Genomic DNA, 17,942 nt, shown 5'->3' with positions numbered 1-17,942 from the left:
GGCTGGAAAATTAGGACAGGAGAATCCAGTGGTGGTTGGGAATGTAATCAGGAGTGGTAGGAAAGAAACCTTTTCTGCCATGTCTGAACCTCCACATTGTCTTTCCCGAATTAATTTACTTTTTGTTCTGGCCACTCTCGCTGCTTTCCTTCACCTTCTCTCCTCCTTTTGTCTTTTTCCACCTTTCCGGTGTTGAGCTCAGGCTTTGATGCCTCTGCTCGGGGCTCCCGTTGTTTTTTTAATTGTTTTTATGCGTTTATTGGTTAAAAACAAGTTAAAAACAAGTTCAACCTTAACAAAACACTTAAAAGTTTAAAAAAGATAAATAAAAGGTCAAGTACAGAAATAAAAAGCATAAACAGAATTAAACATAAGGATATTTCATAATCCTCAATCGGCTGTGCCCAAAAAATTCCAACGTACTCAAGCCATAAAACCAATTCATCTGTGAGTAAAAAGATGCAGTTCATGATGTAATCAGAATACCAAATTGTGTATGCTGAATAGTGTATCCTCAAAAGTAAGGGGATTATCATGGCCTATTTATGCTTGTTCGAGTTAATTGAGGTCATTTGGATTCAGGGTGTTAATAAAAGTAATTACTGAGACCACCATTGCCTGTCCTCAATGCATTTTCCCCAAAAGGATTTCTGATCCAAACAAACAATTGAATCAAAGTATTTTTTAAAACAACAATACCTCCTACTTCTCAGTATAAAGCATTCTGTGAACAGGTGCTTCAGGGTTTTGATTTTACTTGCCTATTTGCAAAATCTACATTCAGCTTCTATCACCAAGAGGCTTTTCCATCTAAGCAAGACCTCCTTAGTTGGAAGAAGGTTCCAATGGAACCGTAGAAAGGTATCCCTGATCTTGGCACTTGGGAATTTCATCAGGTAGGAACAACAGTCCCATTGCTTCTGTGTTCATATTGTAAGTGGGACAGGCTGGTGCATTTTTGCTGGCTTTCTGTGTTTGCACACCAGTCATGTGCAAAGTGTTTTTTCTTTTTTAACCCATTCTGGGTTGTTTGTTAATTTGTCCTTTTCCATTTCCAACCTGCACAATATGATTTCACAGCAGTTAATGTTTGTCAACATGGGTACCTGGCCAGAATTCATGGCCTCAGCAATGGCCTGGTACAAGGAGTTTTCGCGAGGTTGCAAACATTTGGAATAAAATAGCAAGAGACGCAAATGACCTTTGGCTTTCATAGTAGTAAGCCCCAGTTCATGCCTGATGGCACTCACAGGTACTGAGTTTGAAACCCCTAAGACCTTGCGCCAAATCACACCCTCAAGCCGAGTGAGATGATCCAGAGCCTAGTCTTCCAATAGCTCGATGCCACATAACAGTTTTGGGCTGATTTTAAACTGAAAGAAAAATCTGATTAAAGGGACAAGAGAAAACTTGCAGCATCGAAACTTGATTCTTTTCATTTGAGGAATATAGTCATCTGCTTTCACCCTCAGGTGATTCCTGAAGAAATCACTGTTTGAAGAATTTGCAATTGGATAGCCAAGATAGATAGTTGTCTTAACCCTCTCTAGGGCAACTCCATTCACAGAGCAACTTCATGTGGTTTTACGTGCTTGCCTTGCAAATGAAATGAGCATCGTTTTTTTAGTTTATTTTAAGGTTGTTTTCCCTTGCGAAGCCTTCAAATGGCGCCAAAAGGCGACGTAGCCCTGTTTGGGTAAAATCCAATAGCACAAGGTTGTTGGCGTAAGCCATCCAACTTATTGCCATGTTTCCAATTTTGGGAGGAGCAAGTGAGGCTGCCTCCAGCGAGGAACCTGCATCTGCACTGTATACGTTAAAGAGGCAGGAGGCAAGAATGCACCCCCTGCCTTAGACCGTTGCTTGTGGGAATCTTTTCAGATAGACTGCCCTCCATATTTAATCTAACTTGGACACTGTTATCGTCCTGCAATTTAATTATTAATTTCAGCAAGCCCTCCAGAATGCCCCACTTCCTTAATTGTGCCCAAAGTCTAGGCCTGGAAACAGTGTCAAAGGCATTGGATAAGCCCAGGGTTACCAAATGTATGACAGAATATTTACCTCGATTGACAAGATCCTGAAGACAGTCCAGTACGTATCCGTTCAAATTTGTGCTGTAGTTTTTACAGATGCCAGTTTGAAATGCTGATAATATATTTCTGCTTTGAACCCAAGTTTCCAGATGCTTCAAGATGAGGCTAGCAAAAATGATGCTGTCCGCATCTAAAATGGAGATGGGTCGATCATTTTTGGCGTAGATCTGCAAAACTAAAATTGGGATGATGTAGGCAATTCTCCACGTTGATGGATAAATTACTGTCCTCAAAATGTCATCAAAGAGGAACCTCAAAATCCCTGCCGACTCTGTCATGGCTCCCCTGAACAAACAGATGTTTTATTTGGGCCTGGAGCTGCTTGCTCTTGATGGCCTCCAACACATCACATGTGCCAAAGGTGATAGTGCCCATAAGCTCGTTGTCAGCAATATTGCACCTTTCCTGATTGCATCGATCCGTAGCTGGATCCCCCTCGCTGCCAAACATAGCTCTAAAATGCCGAATCCAATCACCTTCAGAGACAGTATTAATAATGCTTTCTCCACTACTTTTATTATGACCGTTCATTAGGACTCAGAAAGAACGCAAGTCTTTCTTCTGACGAAAACCCAGCATTTCCTCTGCATCCGCCTGAACCATCATGGCAGGATGTTTTTTTTATCCAGTTCTTATATTTTAACCTGATTTTTCTAATTTGCTCTAAGCTTTCATTTTCAGACCCATTCTGTTTCTTAATTGTTCTAATCTAGAACCTCATTTCCTTTTTTTCTGCTACTGCCTCATCATATCAATGTGTTTTCTTATTGGTAACCTTACTCTTTTCCCATTTACCACCATGTCAACTCTCTATTACATTATGCAGAAAGTCACCATAGTTGTCATGGGTGAACATCAACATTTTCCAGTCATAGTTGGTGCTTTTAACTACACCCTTGACTTCTTCATTCACCTCATCTATCTTGCGTTGATTCCACTTTATCCTGTTGGAGGCAGGATTGAGCCCAATGGCCTTGTCATACTTCTCGCAACCTTTTCCGTTTGACCAATAAATGAGCAGATCAGTAAGCTATGATCACTCCAGTTGTTTTGAATGATCTCACAATCGCTACATTTAGTCATCAGGAAGTTGTCGAAGAAGATATAATCCAGGGCAGATATTCTGTCACCACTGTGCCAAGTAATGTACTCCTCTGTGTCCCCATTAGTGGAGCCATTTAGAAAGTACAAGCCCATACTATTTGGACAGTCTTTCAACTTTTTACCATTCGCATTAGACAATTCAGGATGAGCAAGATCGTTGCTGGCCCATATGGTCGACCAAGATGAGAAAGCTGCATCTAAATCTAGAGCAAGACATATTGAATTGAGATCACCAAGAACGATGTGTCCATCTTTGTGGGACCCCATCCAATCAATCAACAGAAAAGATGGTCAGGGTTTCAAGAAAGGCATCTAGCTATTCTAAACCCTTGTGCCAATAAATTAGGAGTTGTATACACATCAGGTCATTCTGCATTGCCCACTTAGTAGCCAATAAACCTATTCGAACATCATATGTTTTTGTGTTCTTAAAACCACTATCAGATCTACACATGGTCACAAGGCCCCCTTTCGGCCTCCCTCTCACACCCTTGCTTGCCATTTGTGCTGTGACAGTAAAACCATCCATTGCAGGTACTTCCATCAACCTGGTCTCCTGGAGACAAATTCAATCGAGCATTTTCGACATAATCCCCACAGATGGATTAGTGAAGAGGTGCTTATGGCCTCTCGTGTTCCAGGTGGCTAATTTAAAGGCTGGGGATGCTAGAGCCTGCATGTGGGTTTTTGGGACCCACAATTTGAGTTGAGAGTCGCTGCCACCCAAGACCAGTTCAGCTGGCGCTCACTCACCTCCTCTACTATTCTGTCAAAAGCTATCAAAAGCTACCCTCCTATCCTGTTTACCCACATTCATTGTACAGGTAATTTTTTGTGAGGGAGTGATGTGTTGACGCTGTTCGTCAGTAGTGGTGGGGGCCCTCCCCTTCATGTGGACATATCCATAGTTTTAATTACAAACCCAAGACGCCTCAGTGTCTCAGCCTCTTTCAATATTAATTCGAACACCACTCTGGATTCAAAACCAAGCAAAACTCTATCAGTGTGTCATTGATCTAAAAATTCCACACTCTCAATGCCTCTAGTCGATAGGACACTCAGGTTAACAATTTCAGAGAATAAAGTCAATACTGCAGAACGATTCAGAACCAACCCCCTTGTCTTGATACAGTTGGCCTTCCAAAAGGAGTTGGCACGTGGCCTGTTTTGCTGGATGTGTTTTGGACCTAGTGTCGCATTTGGAGGCAGTGGGTTTGTGGAGAGTATCATGCAAGTCTATGTTTCTTTGTATCAGACCACCTGATTCTTCTCTGCCCCTTGGACCCTTCAAAATTGAAAATGTGATGGTCTGGCGATTAACACCGGAATCGCCAGAGGTTTTTTTCATTTTTTGACATAACCTTTCATAAATAAAATGTGCACTATTTATGTCGAAGTCGTTATTATCAAGGCCTTCAAGCTCTGTTCTCCTGCTTATAATATCAGACCCCGATTTGTCCCCCAGCTCATTGCTGTCAGTCTGCAACCTCTCAATATAATGAAATGAGGCCTGTGGGGCAAGTCCTGTCTTTTCTCTCACAAGCTCTGTTCTGACTCAAGCCTCTTTGTTTCCTCTCTTTAAGATTCCGGTACCAACCGGTCTCTTCTTCCTGTGCCCCATTATGCAGCATTTGTTTCCTTATTTAGGCTCCTCTTCTTCGCTTATCAATATGACCCACCACCTACTCTGGCCCAACCATAAATCACTGCCATACGACCATGGGAATATGACACTTTGCCACTCCACCCCTCCAACCACTTCAAGGTGTTCTGCTGCAATGTGGCCTGGTGACGTCACATCTGAGGTCACCATATTGGCGTCAGGTGCCATTGCCAAAGGTGGAACCTGTCTTCCCCTAGTGTCACAACCCAGAACCAGCTTCACGACCATCCCAATATGGTTAGGCACTCTCGGCTCACTCTTGCATGCAGGGCCCTCCACCCATACGACCAAGTGACCCCATTATCAAATGTCTCCATACTCCTCATCTGGGCAGGCCCCAAGACCCAATACTGCTCTGCCCCCAGTAAGCCACTGATGCTTCAAGGACAACTTTGGACAGCAGAGAGCCCTCCCTCACTCTGGGTTTACAGACGCCAAGGTGAATGAATGATACGACTAAAAATAAGAAGGACCTGCTCTTTCCTGTACCTCCTGGACACCTCCACTCCATATTGTGGAAAGTCAATTTACAATAATTGGCTCAGGCTCTTGGTCATAAAGGTGTCTCTGGACATCCAAAGTGCAAGCAAAATCCAGTAAACACACAGAGGACAGTGCTCACGTTGGAGAGGATCTCAGGGCTAAAGACCCTGAGATCCTCTCTGACTTGAGGACTGTGGTGTTCCTGGAAAATGAAGCACGACATCTAGTTGCCAAAATAGCTTTGTAGTGAAACTGTGTGGGGGAAACAGGCAAATGGTGGTGCAGCGCATGGCTTTATGTTTCTGCTAGAACCCTGTGCAGGCGCAATGCCTCAGTACAGTGTGATTGACGATTATTGTGTAGGTGTATCTGCTTACTCCAAATATTGGTTGGTTGGTTCCTCTGAAGTGACCTCGCTTTCGAGGCATCAGTGAATAAACACAGCAGGTGAATAGACCTGTGCAGTAAGCATCACATGGCCCTGATGAGATCAGCTCATCTGTCTCCACTTAAATAGGTTCTCCACTTTCAATCAACACTTGAATGGTCATTTTAAAAATAATTTTCCGTGGGAACTTTTTTAAATCAATGCTTATGTATCTTTTTTTATTATGGCCAACATATTTGAAGCATACAATTTTTGAGTGAAATATCCCTTTAAAGAGGAAAGCGGATCAATGAGAAGGCATGAACTTACATTGTATTCAATAAAAGAAAGGTCAAACGTATTCTGAAAACAGATTGTCCACACTTAGATGCATGGTATCTTTCGCATTCAAAGATGGCTGCTAGTTTCGTCTTGTTTCCAGAGAGCTTCCTTAGAGACAGTCATCCAAGATGGCTGCCTCCATGGACGAGCTCAAAGAGTTCAGAGATGGCCAGGAATGGGTGGGATTAGCCATAGGGATAAGCATGGCTAGGGGCAGGGAATGGGAGGGATTCAATAACCGAACAACTGTGTATCAATCCTCAAAAGTTATCTTCATTGAAATGCATTACAGACCCTCATTCAAAGGCCATAATTGAAGCTCTCATGTTAAAGCTCTTATTTTAATGACAGTAGTTTTGGTTTAAAAGGAGCACTATCAGCGCCACCTGATAGCCCAAACTAAAAAGGGAAAACAATACTTTTGGGTAAAATAGCTCATCATGTTAAGCACTTGTCTTCAATATGTGTGTACAACCTGCAGCCGCATGTTCAAATTCTGGCTGGGCCGATGTAGCCCTTTATCCTTACTGAGTAGGGAAATAACTTTTTTTATCGGCAACATTATAAAAATTGGAAAGAAAACGTTGTGGTTACACCATGCAATTGGACCATTTTTCATCCAGATGGAAAGACAAGCAAAAGAAGAACAATTAGTGAGGAGATAAGAGGATCATATTTGAGAAAAATCCTGGCAGGAACTGTGGTAGCTTTCATGAATCTTGCCTGATGTCATGAGTGCTGGCAAATGAAACAAGGACCCATACAAAAGTGGGTGGCCTTTCACACAAGTTAAGTTGATAGGAGTGGAGTGACACCCTAATTCCTTAGCAAAGCTCTTTTTAAAAGAATGGTACAAATCATCTGTGACCAAGGAACCTTGCAAGGGAGTTCCTCCCGAGTGTCTTCCATTACATTCATAATGTAACAGGAACCACAGACCAGCTGGTCCTTCAACAATGTAGCAATAGGAAGGAGCTGCATCTAGAGTTTGAATCAGAGGCCTGGATTCCATCAGGAGGAGAAACACCACTAAGAGCGTCATTCCCAACAAGACCACAGAGTCCAGACTGCATGCTAGCAGAATAGAATCCTGAGACAAATAAGTTGACGCTGATACAGACAATGGGGCAAGTTGCCACGAAAGTAAACAGGGTGCAAGTTTATGAACCTCACTGACACATACTAACCTGGAGGAGAGGAAACCTTAGAGGTGGATTCCCTCTCCAAAGGAGTTTTCGACATGCAAAGTGTTTCAGAGAGGGATCCATGGAAGGAGAGGAGCGCAGCTGGAAAACTAAGGCACAGGGAGATGCAGTCTGCCCCCAAGGAAACATAGGCAGGGCAAGAAGGAAAGCAAATGTCTAAGAGAATGGGAATCCTTAGGGTGCACAGAGTGGGCAGTAGTAGCCCAGACAAAAAAAGTGACTGAGGGTGACCTATTTGGTGAATAATGGAAGACAAATTGTTATCTCAGCACAAGTCTAAGAAAGACAGAGAAGTGGAATCATTTGATATATGCTGGGAAAGAAAGTCTTAGATCCAGCCCGAGAAAGACAGAGTTTAACGTATAATTGTTAGCTGCGTGCTGAGAACAAAGGTCTAACACGTGGCCCGCAGAAAGCAAAGAGAGAAATTTGAAGCATTAACTACATGCCGAGAAACCAAGTCCAGTAGCTAGCCAAATTCTAAGAAAGCCTCAGAGAATCTGAATAATTAGTTGCATGCTGGTAACTGAAGTCCAAAATCCAGATATGGTCAAACAAAGAATTCAAGAATTACAGAAATTGTTGCATGCTCTGAGTTGAAGTCGAATACCCAGACAAAGTCTAAAAGATTCAGAGTTTATCTGAATGTTATTTGTTGCACACTGTGACAGAAAGGCCATAACCAGCCAAAAATAAAAAGAAAGAGTTTGCTTCACTTGCTGCATGCTGGAAAATGAACTCTTATGTCCCAGCACAGGTAAAAAAACACAACAAAAAGGCAGACAAATTTAGTGTAGGTGGGGAAAAGCTGAAGAAAAACCGAGGGAAAGTAGAGGGCGGCTCCAAGTATATCCTGGGAGATGTGAAGGAAACCCCAGAGAAGCCAATGGGAAACAGAATGAGGCAATAGCAACCTTTTGAATCCCAAATAACCGGATCCCAAATACCATGCCTGCGACCCCAAACCCTACTACTTCACTGCGCAATCAATTAAAGATTTTACCATGATACCTTATGTGAAAAGCATAATTTGTACGGGCAGCAAATGTTCACAAGGGTTTGGGTTTTGAATGCCTCCTCGAGCCTGAAGAAGATTTGGTGTTCTCTCAGTAAGACAGATGTTAATTTCACAAGATGGCGTCTTGTGTGGCAACAAATCTTCCCATTTTGTGCTGCTTTATGGTGTGGTTAAAAATATAATAGCAAGGCTCAACATTTACAACAATTAGCTGCTATAACTTTACGGGGGCCACTGCGTCTTAAAGCATTGTTTTCCCAGGTGACACTCCAGACAATGCTATCTTTGACTTGTGTGAGCACTGTAAAAATGTTTCCATTTGATGTGTGATTTCCTTGCATGTGATAAGTTTGTTCTGTGGAATACACCAATGAATTCCAGTTAGTCAATCAGTGCCTCATAATAGTAAGTAGCATGTGACATTTGCCGGTGATTCACAGTGTGAGAGTGCCTTTGGTTGGTCAACTACATATCAACTAAAGCAGTATTTTCAAGGGTGGCATCTTGGAATGGTAGGGCACAGTGGTGGACTGGCCTTCAGGGAACACTGGAGATTTCCCAGTGGGCCTCTGCATCATGGTCCTTTTTTCTATGGTTACCTATTTTATTTCCACATTTCCTTATAGGAAAGGGATTGGGCTTCCTCAAAATGTGTAATCTGTGCTGGCTTTGAAAAACATTTCCAGTGCCTCTTTTGGTTCCCAGTTCACCCCTGGTACGGCACGCCTGGCAATGTTCTATATCAGCTCCAGGATAATGTTTAGTGGGTGTGTTTTGTGGGGAAGCCAAGCAATGCTAGAAGCAAGACAAATCAAAGATTGTGTACAACCAAGACTTTAAATGAAGAAAGAGCTAGGATGGGGTTGGTAAAATGCTTCTAGGCACTAGGGGAAATGAATAAAAACAAAAAAGGAATGTCTATCGAAATCATGCCAGGGATGGGCCAACACAAAGTGAGGGGGTTGATGAGTTCATTACCTCAAAAGTGTTTTTTAACTGAAAAATAATCCAAACCTACTCTTAATCAGTCCGTGTCCCTCCAGAGGCACCCTAAACTATTTTTATGTGCATGAAGCAATAAGCTTTTTGCAATATTACAAAAAGTTAAAAAGAAAAGCAACAATTTGCATGAATTGAAATTACCTATACATCACACATACAATCATAATACATTATTATTCATACCTCAACTAAAATTCTGGCAACATAATTCTTTAACTTTATAAATACAATATATATTCACGACAATTGACATCCCAACCAATCTCAATATAGTACAGTTTGTTCTTTGGTTCAAGCTAACATAAGTAGTGTTCTATATTTTTGCTATTCATCAACAGTTGTAATTTGCTTAAAAGCAATTTGCCAAATATGATAAACTGCAGCGGTAATATTGATAGATTCAGCTGAATATACTGTTGATGAAAATTGATCTGTCTGTATGCTATTCGCAGCACAGCAGAGATCTCCACAACCCCTCCAGTACTGCACTCTTAGTTTTGTACATCCAGTTAGAATGTATCTGATGGTTTCCACTTCTACTTTGTAGAGGCAGCAAAGTCTCCTATCTGGATCTATACCACACCAGGCCCCAGTATATTCAAGTACTGACAATCTATTTAAGCGTAAGCAAGTAATAAAACTCCATATATTAGGACAACAAAGCTTGGTCAGGTAACTTCTCGGTATTCCAAGCAATGGCCACGTTTAGTATATTCTATGTAGCGCTTCTTGGTTGCAAGTGCTGCAATGTTTTGAATTCAATCCCATTCAAGGGACTTCAAAATTTTTTCAAAGATACCAATTTTCGTGTTCGTTAGATACTACAAGTCCCAATTCATCTAGATGATGACAAACGATCGCCTCAAGATCTCTATATTCCAAGTTTTCCCCCTTTCCATTTACATGCTCTGCCATGATGGTCATTAAGTTGGAGCCATTCTTTTCTCTTTTCAAAAGTTTGCATCGTGCGATCTTCCATTGCATTAGGAGTGAGGGTCTGGCATAAATCACAACAGCTTTCTTGTTTATGAAATTTGTTGTCACTTGCCAGTGCCCCATTATCTTTGTAAGTGTCGTATTTTCGTAATATGATATTACTGGATATGTGCAAATGGGCTGCGCTAGGTAGACATAAGTAGTAACTACCTCAAGTCTTTCCCCACCAACATTCCAATTAAATGGAAGGGGCCGATGTTTTCTACCACCCAGGGTCATAATTTTGGTCGACTTTTAGGCAATTTTCTTTCGCATACCCCTTAAAGCATGTAATCGATCTCTGGAGTCCCAGCAGTGTTCGATCTATGAGGAACGCGTCCATCAGCATTACACAGCCAACCCACGGGGCTTCCAGCTAATTATGGTAGAAAATGATGTCACTTCTCCAATTCAGTACCGAACACATACAAATTATAGAGGGTGGGGGGAAGGACACAACCTTGTTTCAATCCTACGTTGGTGTGTATATATTCAGTTAAGTCTTCATCCTGTGATAATCTAACAGCTACACTGGTGTTTGTGTATGAGGCGTTGATGTAATATATGAGGACAGGGTCAATCCCCGAGTTCTCCAGTTTTTTCACAAACGGGCCCAGATGACACAATCAAATGCTCTGGTATAATCTACACAGCATAGATATGGGCAGCTGTTTCCCTTACAGCTTGCTTCTGCCACCAGCAGCTGTAGGGACCATACAAAATGTAGGCTAACGAACTATTTTCTCTCCACCCATTTGTTCAACTGTTTCAATAGGATAGTGGCAATGATTTACTGCATAAATCCAGAATTGTCAAGAGTCTAAGTTGCTTGGCTCGGTTAGTAATCCTCTTTTGTGAACTGGAATGAAAATAGAAAAACAACTGTCAGAATACAGCCACTAGCAATAATTTGCCTGAAGCTCAGGTACAGAATATTAGCCCAGGCCTCTGGATTTTGTTTGGTAACTATGTTCGGTAGGCTATCTGGACCTGGCGCTCTGGAGGGTTTAAGTCTGAAATTAATCTGATGTATGTCTTCTTCAGCAAATACAATATTACTGTCTGATTGTAACTGATTCTCCACTACTGGGCCACTCAGTTCAGAAGCCTTGTCCCAGTACACACTTCCTATATGTCCAGACCAGCTCTCCTCAGAAATTGTTTTTTTTTCTTCAAGACTTAAACCTGGATTTATATGTACGATAAATATGCCAGAATTCTCTGGATTAGTGTGTAAACCAACTTGCAGTTTGCAGAGTTTTTTTGTTTTATGCAACCTCAAACACTGTTGGTTATCTCATCATTTGCTTACTCTGTTTTTTCTCTCATATAAAGTGAATAAATTCAAGGCCTTAATGCCACGAATGGACCTGCGGTGGAGTTTCTTTGCTTTATGTACTCCTATTTCAAAATTATCTGGATACCTTCCCTCCGTTTTGTACATTCGTCTGCACTGGGTGACAGTTTCAGTAACACCAGTTACTATTGTATTTATACGGAGGGCTTTTCCCTTCAGTGTTTGAACCCCCCCCAGTTAACATCTGGGTCAATAGAACGCTAGCTCTAGTTATGTCTGCTGTTGACCACCTAATCTGATTACCCTGAATGTTAGTAGTGGCCAGAACCATCAGCCCGCCCCTAATCACCTTTTTATGTGGGGTGATGGTAACCAGTAGAACAGCGTGATCGCTCATTACATTAAAATTCACTTTGTAGGATAACATTTGTGCTCAAACTCAATTGGTGGCAAATATAGTGCACATGGCATTGTGCTTTCACCACAATGCCATGCTTTTAAATGCAACAATGATGGACACTCAGATGGTATCAAAGGGTGCAAATCATATTCAGAAACAGATTAGTCCAAATTCTACCCTTCTCCAGCAACCTTTTCTGGTTCTTACTGGGTTTTAAATGTTTGCCATTGATTAATTCATCGTTCTCTTCTGAAGACATATCTTTGGCTGTGATGCAATGAGCATTAAAGACCCCGGCTATGATGACTGCTCCAGTGGGAACTTTTTCCTGCCAAACATCATGTATACTTCTCAAAGCTTCCAAAGGTGGGTACTTGTCACGTTGGGTGGATCGTATAAGCCAATTGCAAGTGTCTTGCTGTTTAAACTCAGAAAGTCACTGATCACTGCACAAAGAAAATTATTATCAGAGCTTCCATGTTTGAACTGGGGCATGTGTAAGTGACTCTTGGCAACAATACAAAGTCCTCCTCCGAGTCTTCCCTCATTTCCTTTGATAGCTTCACGAGTGTATGTAGAGTATCCATCAATATCAAGTTTGCCTGTTGGCCAGGTCGCTTGTAGGAATATTAAGTCAGCAGCACCGGTTAAATCTTTTCCCTCCTCCTGGCATGTAATAAACGAGTGGTAACGTCTCATATTCCAAAACAAAATTGTAATCGGATCAGCTATCAAAGGTCAATATTGCCGTCCCAATTGTGTGCTTGCCTTATAATGTTTGCCTTCCATGTGGGGCGTATTACCGCTAAAGTATGTTTGAGAGGCAGTTTGCATGCTCTCCAAGGCTGTCATGTGTGGATTTTGTGTACTCCATATTAAGGTATTTGGACCATTATCTGGATGCAGGGATTCATAAGACTTTCGGTTTTGACGATGTCGACATATGTTGGATCTCAAAACCTAGGCTCTTTAACTGATTTATAGAGGCAGATATGCAATCCACAATCACAGGTGATAGAAAGGTGCTAATGACCCAGTTGCTGCTGTTGAAGTCAGGCAGCTCAACAATAAGCAGATATGTGAAGTAATTAGTCTTAATTCTGGCACAATATACAGCAAGAGTAACAAATGAGTACGACTGATGAAAGGACTATCATGGGAAGTTTTTATCTCCTTGATTCATATAGATCTTGCAATAGGCAATGATGTGGACGGTCAATGTGGAAGGTTATCAAAATATACTTGCACGTTTGCAGATGATGTTTCCGTATGTGCGGCCTTGTGGCAAGTCATCTGTGAGTAGTATTGAGGAACAACATTAGCATTTTTGATACAGTGTACGGGCATCCTCTTTCTGCCTGATGTCAGCCCTTTGCAGTTTCATTTGTTTGGGGGCCGGCTTCCTGCGGTTGCCATTTTTTGTTTGTACTTCCTTGTGGAGCATTATCAAAATGTACTTGCTCCTTTGCAGATATTGTTTCCATATGTGCCATCTCTTTACAAGTGCTATGCGATACGTAATGAGGGCCAGTGTTGATGTTTTTCAAATCTACGTTTTGGCGATTCTTCTCTGCAGTCTGGTTCAACCTTTTTCCACTTCCCTGTAATGTACGGGCCGTTGGCAGTGCCATTTGAGGTTTATTTGGCACATTAGGCTCGTTTGAGTTTGCAAAATGAAACAATCTTCACCTGCTACACAGACAACGTTTGTTTGGTTTGAAGTTGCCAATGCCTGAAGATTTTTTCTCCTAGTAGAAAAATTGGAGGGTTGTGAGCCCTTGCTTCTCTTTCGCCAATTACAGCCATTTTTCTTTTTGAGAATGTTTTTGTTGCGTAGATTTACTTCCAGACTAGGAGGTGAAAATGTAGGCAGCATACCTTAATCCTGGTCTTCACTGTATTCTGCTTGAAACTCTGTGACATTGCTAGTCTCTAAAGCGCAATCACAGTTTGCTTTGAGCTAATATTATATCAACAACCTTCACCAAGATGTTCTTGGTGTCACACTATTCCTATGCCAAAGAGGAGCATAAAGCAAATATCGCGTCCACCGTTGCGGCAAGTGCATCCAGGCGTGGCGTAAGTGAAGCTCCTGAATAATTGTGTTGTATCAACGTCTTTCTTGTTTCAATTAGGTGTTACTAGAACCCGAATTCTCAAACGTGATCGAAGCGAGGGTATTTAAGTCAGGAGTAGCCGAGAGAATGGTGCTAGAAATCACATTTGCACCAGTGATGGATGTTGGTTGGAACATTTCATCCGCACCCCACTGCAGGTTTAAACAATGATTTTAAAGAGAATTATTGTTATCAATAGCCATGGATGTCGAAGGAGATAAGGCCAAATGTGTTACGTTAACAATAAGTGCTAACATGTTATTATTGCTTTTTTATTTTGGAGTAACGGAAGAAACCCATACTTATTGTTCCTTTTAGGCTTTTTCCTTTGTAAAGTGTTGGTGCATGTCAGTAATCCTGAATGAGGACTCGGTGAGCAGCTAAACACACCTTTAGAGGCTGCTTTGCTTACTTTTACCAGGCCTCATAACAGAGATTTACTGGTTCTCAACGCAGTAACAGGTCTGCCCACTCGGCTACGAAGTACGGCCGCAGCAGCTGTTTAGGTGGTTTTTGCTTGCTCTTATGTGGTCATAAAACTACCATGGTGTCAAGGTTCAACGAATTAGTCAACAATATGTTTGGTTATGTCAGACCTTACCCGTTCGGCCTGCGAGGACTGCGATGACTGCAAACAACTCTGCTCCCAACTCTGCACACGATCGCGCACAAAGGTGGCTTTTATAATGGCAGGCCTTATTTATTGAGTGCCGATCAAGGGGAAACAGTTGCTGGCAGAATGCTGGATACTGTAGCCAATATAATGGGCTGCATGACAGCAAACAACTCTGCTCCCAACTCACTGGGAAAACTCACAATACTGAGGGGCTCTCCCATACTTCTGTTTGCAGCTCACCAAGGGTCTCATTCAGGCTTTCCAAGTATCCTTCTCTCCAGGCCATTATGGTCCAGTTCACTGCCACTGGACTCCCAGCAGGCGCCTCCACTAGAGGTTTCCAACGTTCAGTCAAAAACAAGAAACTACTGCACACAGCCTCTTTTCTACCAATTAAGCTGACGGCTTTCCTATTGGTGGACTCCTGATTTACTCTTTCCCTAGCATCCTATGGTTCTCTGGTCTAATTGCTCTAGTAGCACTGGGCTTTCAATGGTATTATATGAATGAACTATGTGCTCTTCTGCACAGGTTAATTGTGTAAGGGGTGTTTCAACCTACTGGTGTTCCCTCAATTCCGGATGAGACACTAACACGGCTTACGGCATCAGGCGCCATCGTGTTTCTGTTTGGACGCTGTACAGTGTCTCTACGTGGCCCTGTGCTAGAGTAAAGCACATAAGTTAATGAACTTGGCTTACAGTATTACACATGAGGAAAACGAGCTGCTGCCACTTGTCTACTTGACCCATAAAACGCTTGTCTTGTTTTCATGTTAATATGCCAGCTTGGTCGAGCAGTGCAGGTGACATGGTCCACATTGCGGCAGGTACAGGTGGTAGCTAAGACCTTTACTTCTCCTCCATAAAAAGGATGCTGAACACCTCTCATTCACCACAGTTAACAATGCGTATTGCAATTTTGAGCTGTGGCACTTAACCAGATGTATGTGTTTTCCTTTTGTATGACAACTTCAAGTTATGGCATGTAATTAATCATTATAGTGAATACAATTATGCACAATATTAGGAAGAATTGTGTGCTGTCCAATGATAGGATATAGTGAAGGAACCTCTGCACAATACAATAAACAGGAGAACATTTTCTTACAAATCAGAGTTTTTGCAAGATAGTGTAACTGTTTCCAAAAGCTTTACAAAATAATGTGAGAACAGGAAGCAGGTGGTAGACGGGGAGCTTGGAAATATGGCAGCAATACAGTAAAAACACCAGGAATTCTCATTAATGGCAACTCTATAATACCAAGCATTGGCAAAGCCAATATGTTTCGCTTTGCAAATGTAGAGGATACACCTTTTGGTATTGTGAGGGCTTTACTAAATAACCTCAATATTTACAAAGTATGACCTACTGGTTTTGCCAATGATCGTTTATTAATTGAAGCTAGACGCGAGCACTTCTCGTAACTGAGTCCGTGGGGCAAAGCTTTGCTTTTTGAGGGAATGCATAGGAAGCAGAACACTCTATGTTAGTATTTGACTTGGTGAATATATAAAATGCAGCAGAATGTATTATCAAACACTAATCAATACGAAGCAGAGTGATGAAGGTAAAGATACTCACTGCATTGATTTCCTTCTTTGCTGAATTCAATTGAGAATCAGAACTTCTTCTGGCGCTAGCGAGACACAATAATGCAAAGTTAACACATTGTAAATTGTGACATATCCTGCCAGTCTACATTTCTAAAATGTTAAGCTTTTTATTTTTTTTAATAATTAGGACCCAAAACAAGCCTGTTCTACAAGAGATCTGGCATTTGAATAATTTGCTATGGGTCTTTTCTGAATGTGCGGTGAGCAAAATAGGCTGTTTTTGTCGCTAACAATGGTTTATTGAAAATTATCATGATTAGAATTCCTCATGACAAATTCATTTAGTTTTATACATAAAACATACAGAACTAGGGTGTGGGGGAAACATGGGTAAACGAAAGAGGGACGAGAGTAAGCTGATGGACATAACATTTATAAAAACAGACTTATAAAACACAATTTAATATGTAAAAGGGCAAAGGCAGGTAATACCAACAAAATGGAATAAAATAACTGTCACCTCATGTAACAGACCAACCATGCATGCTGAAAATAGAAGGTAATCATTCGATGAAAGCACAAATCAGAATGAATACCTTTTAAGAAAGAGGCAGTTGAGGGAAAGTAAATACCAAAAGAATCAGTGTCCATTTAACTCAGCAGACGGCTTGGATGTGAAGTTAACAAACTGCATCACTGGAGGAAATTAGAAATTTAGTATAAGAGAGTACCTGTAGAAAACAAATGAGTCTGGGGCAGGATTAAATAAATAACTGGGCAATGTGGATGAAAATTTGGAATTGAAAGTATACCCTGTGCATGTTACTCCATTGCAATGTTGAGCAGGGGCTGCAAACTGCCATGTTTAAACAACTGATTCCTGCAAGGCAAGACTGTAGATCCTAATGCTACATCTGACAGTTTGAATAGGGATGGCATGGTGATCTGTGAAAAAGGTGTGGCCGCAGCGAATGTGAAAATTCAGTGGAGAAGCAACTTATAGGATTAAGGAAGGAAAAGCCCTGCTAATTGGTCTTGACGGCATTCGGGAAAAGAAAGTAAATTATAAGACTTGTTCAAGATGTCAAGGAATAAGCTGAAAGAATACAATAAAGGGGACCCTACCCCTAAAGTGGCAAAAAAACAACAATATGGGGTGCTGCAAAAGCTTTGTCGGAAGGAAAGAGAGATGGGCCTGGCTGAAGAACGTATCGCCCAGGAGCAGGAGGGTTCTGTAGGGTCCCCAGGTTTGACAACAGGACAAGCGATCACTAAGGAAATATTTCAACAATGCTTAAAAGATTTTAGCGATCAAATGACAGAGACCATACAATCACAGAGGAGTTTAATCAGATTGGAATTGGTCACAATATTTATTGATGAGAAGGAAACTCAAGTGTGCCAACCTGGTTTATGAAATGGTTTATGAAATGTTTGTTGGTGAGTCAATTAAAGAAATAGTACGTAGAAGCTCACTTGAAGTCAAAAAAGCAGGGGATCCAATTCTATTTGTTACATAAAGAATAATGAAAAGATTAGGTGTTACAGCACACCTTATATTGTATGTTCCAATCAGAAAAATGAGGAATATGATGAAGGTTTGGTAAAGAATTTGGTTTGAATTTGGGAATTTTCAACAAATAACACCAAATCATGGAAATCAATGATTGTTGTGCTTGCTTGTTTTGTAAATAAGTTGTA

At 41.4% G+C, this 17,942-nt stretch overlaps 1 protein-coding gene across 1 annotated transcript in view; it reads right to left on the bottom strand.

The window, feature by feature from the left end:
• The window catches only part of NPHP1 (nephrocystin 1), a 1,322,209-nt gene that overhangs the window by 824,023 nt on the left and 480,244 nt on the right, over positions 1-17,942 (bottom strand). The window contains exon 8 of the mRNA XM_069606852.1: positions 16,270-16,324. Within this exon, the coding sequence (XP_069462953.1) occupies positions 16,270-16,324 (55 nt within the window). The remainder of the gene's footprint in view (positions 1-16,269; positions 16,325-17,942) is intronic.

Source organism: Ambystoma mexicanum, chromosome 4p (assembly GCF_040938575.1).
Source record: "Ambystoma mexicanum isolate Mex_15411 chromosome 4p, UKY_AmexF1_1, whole genome shotgun sequence".
Classification (NCBI taxonomy): Eukaryota; Metazoa; Chordata; class Amphibia; order Caudata; family Ambystomatidae; genus Ambystoma; species Ambystoma mexicanum.
Note: the sequence above shows the minus strand (reverse complement) of the source record. Positions and strands in the feature narration are given on the sequence as shown.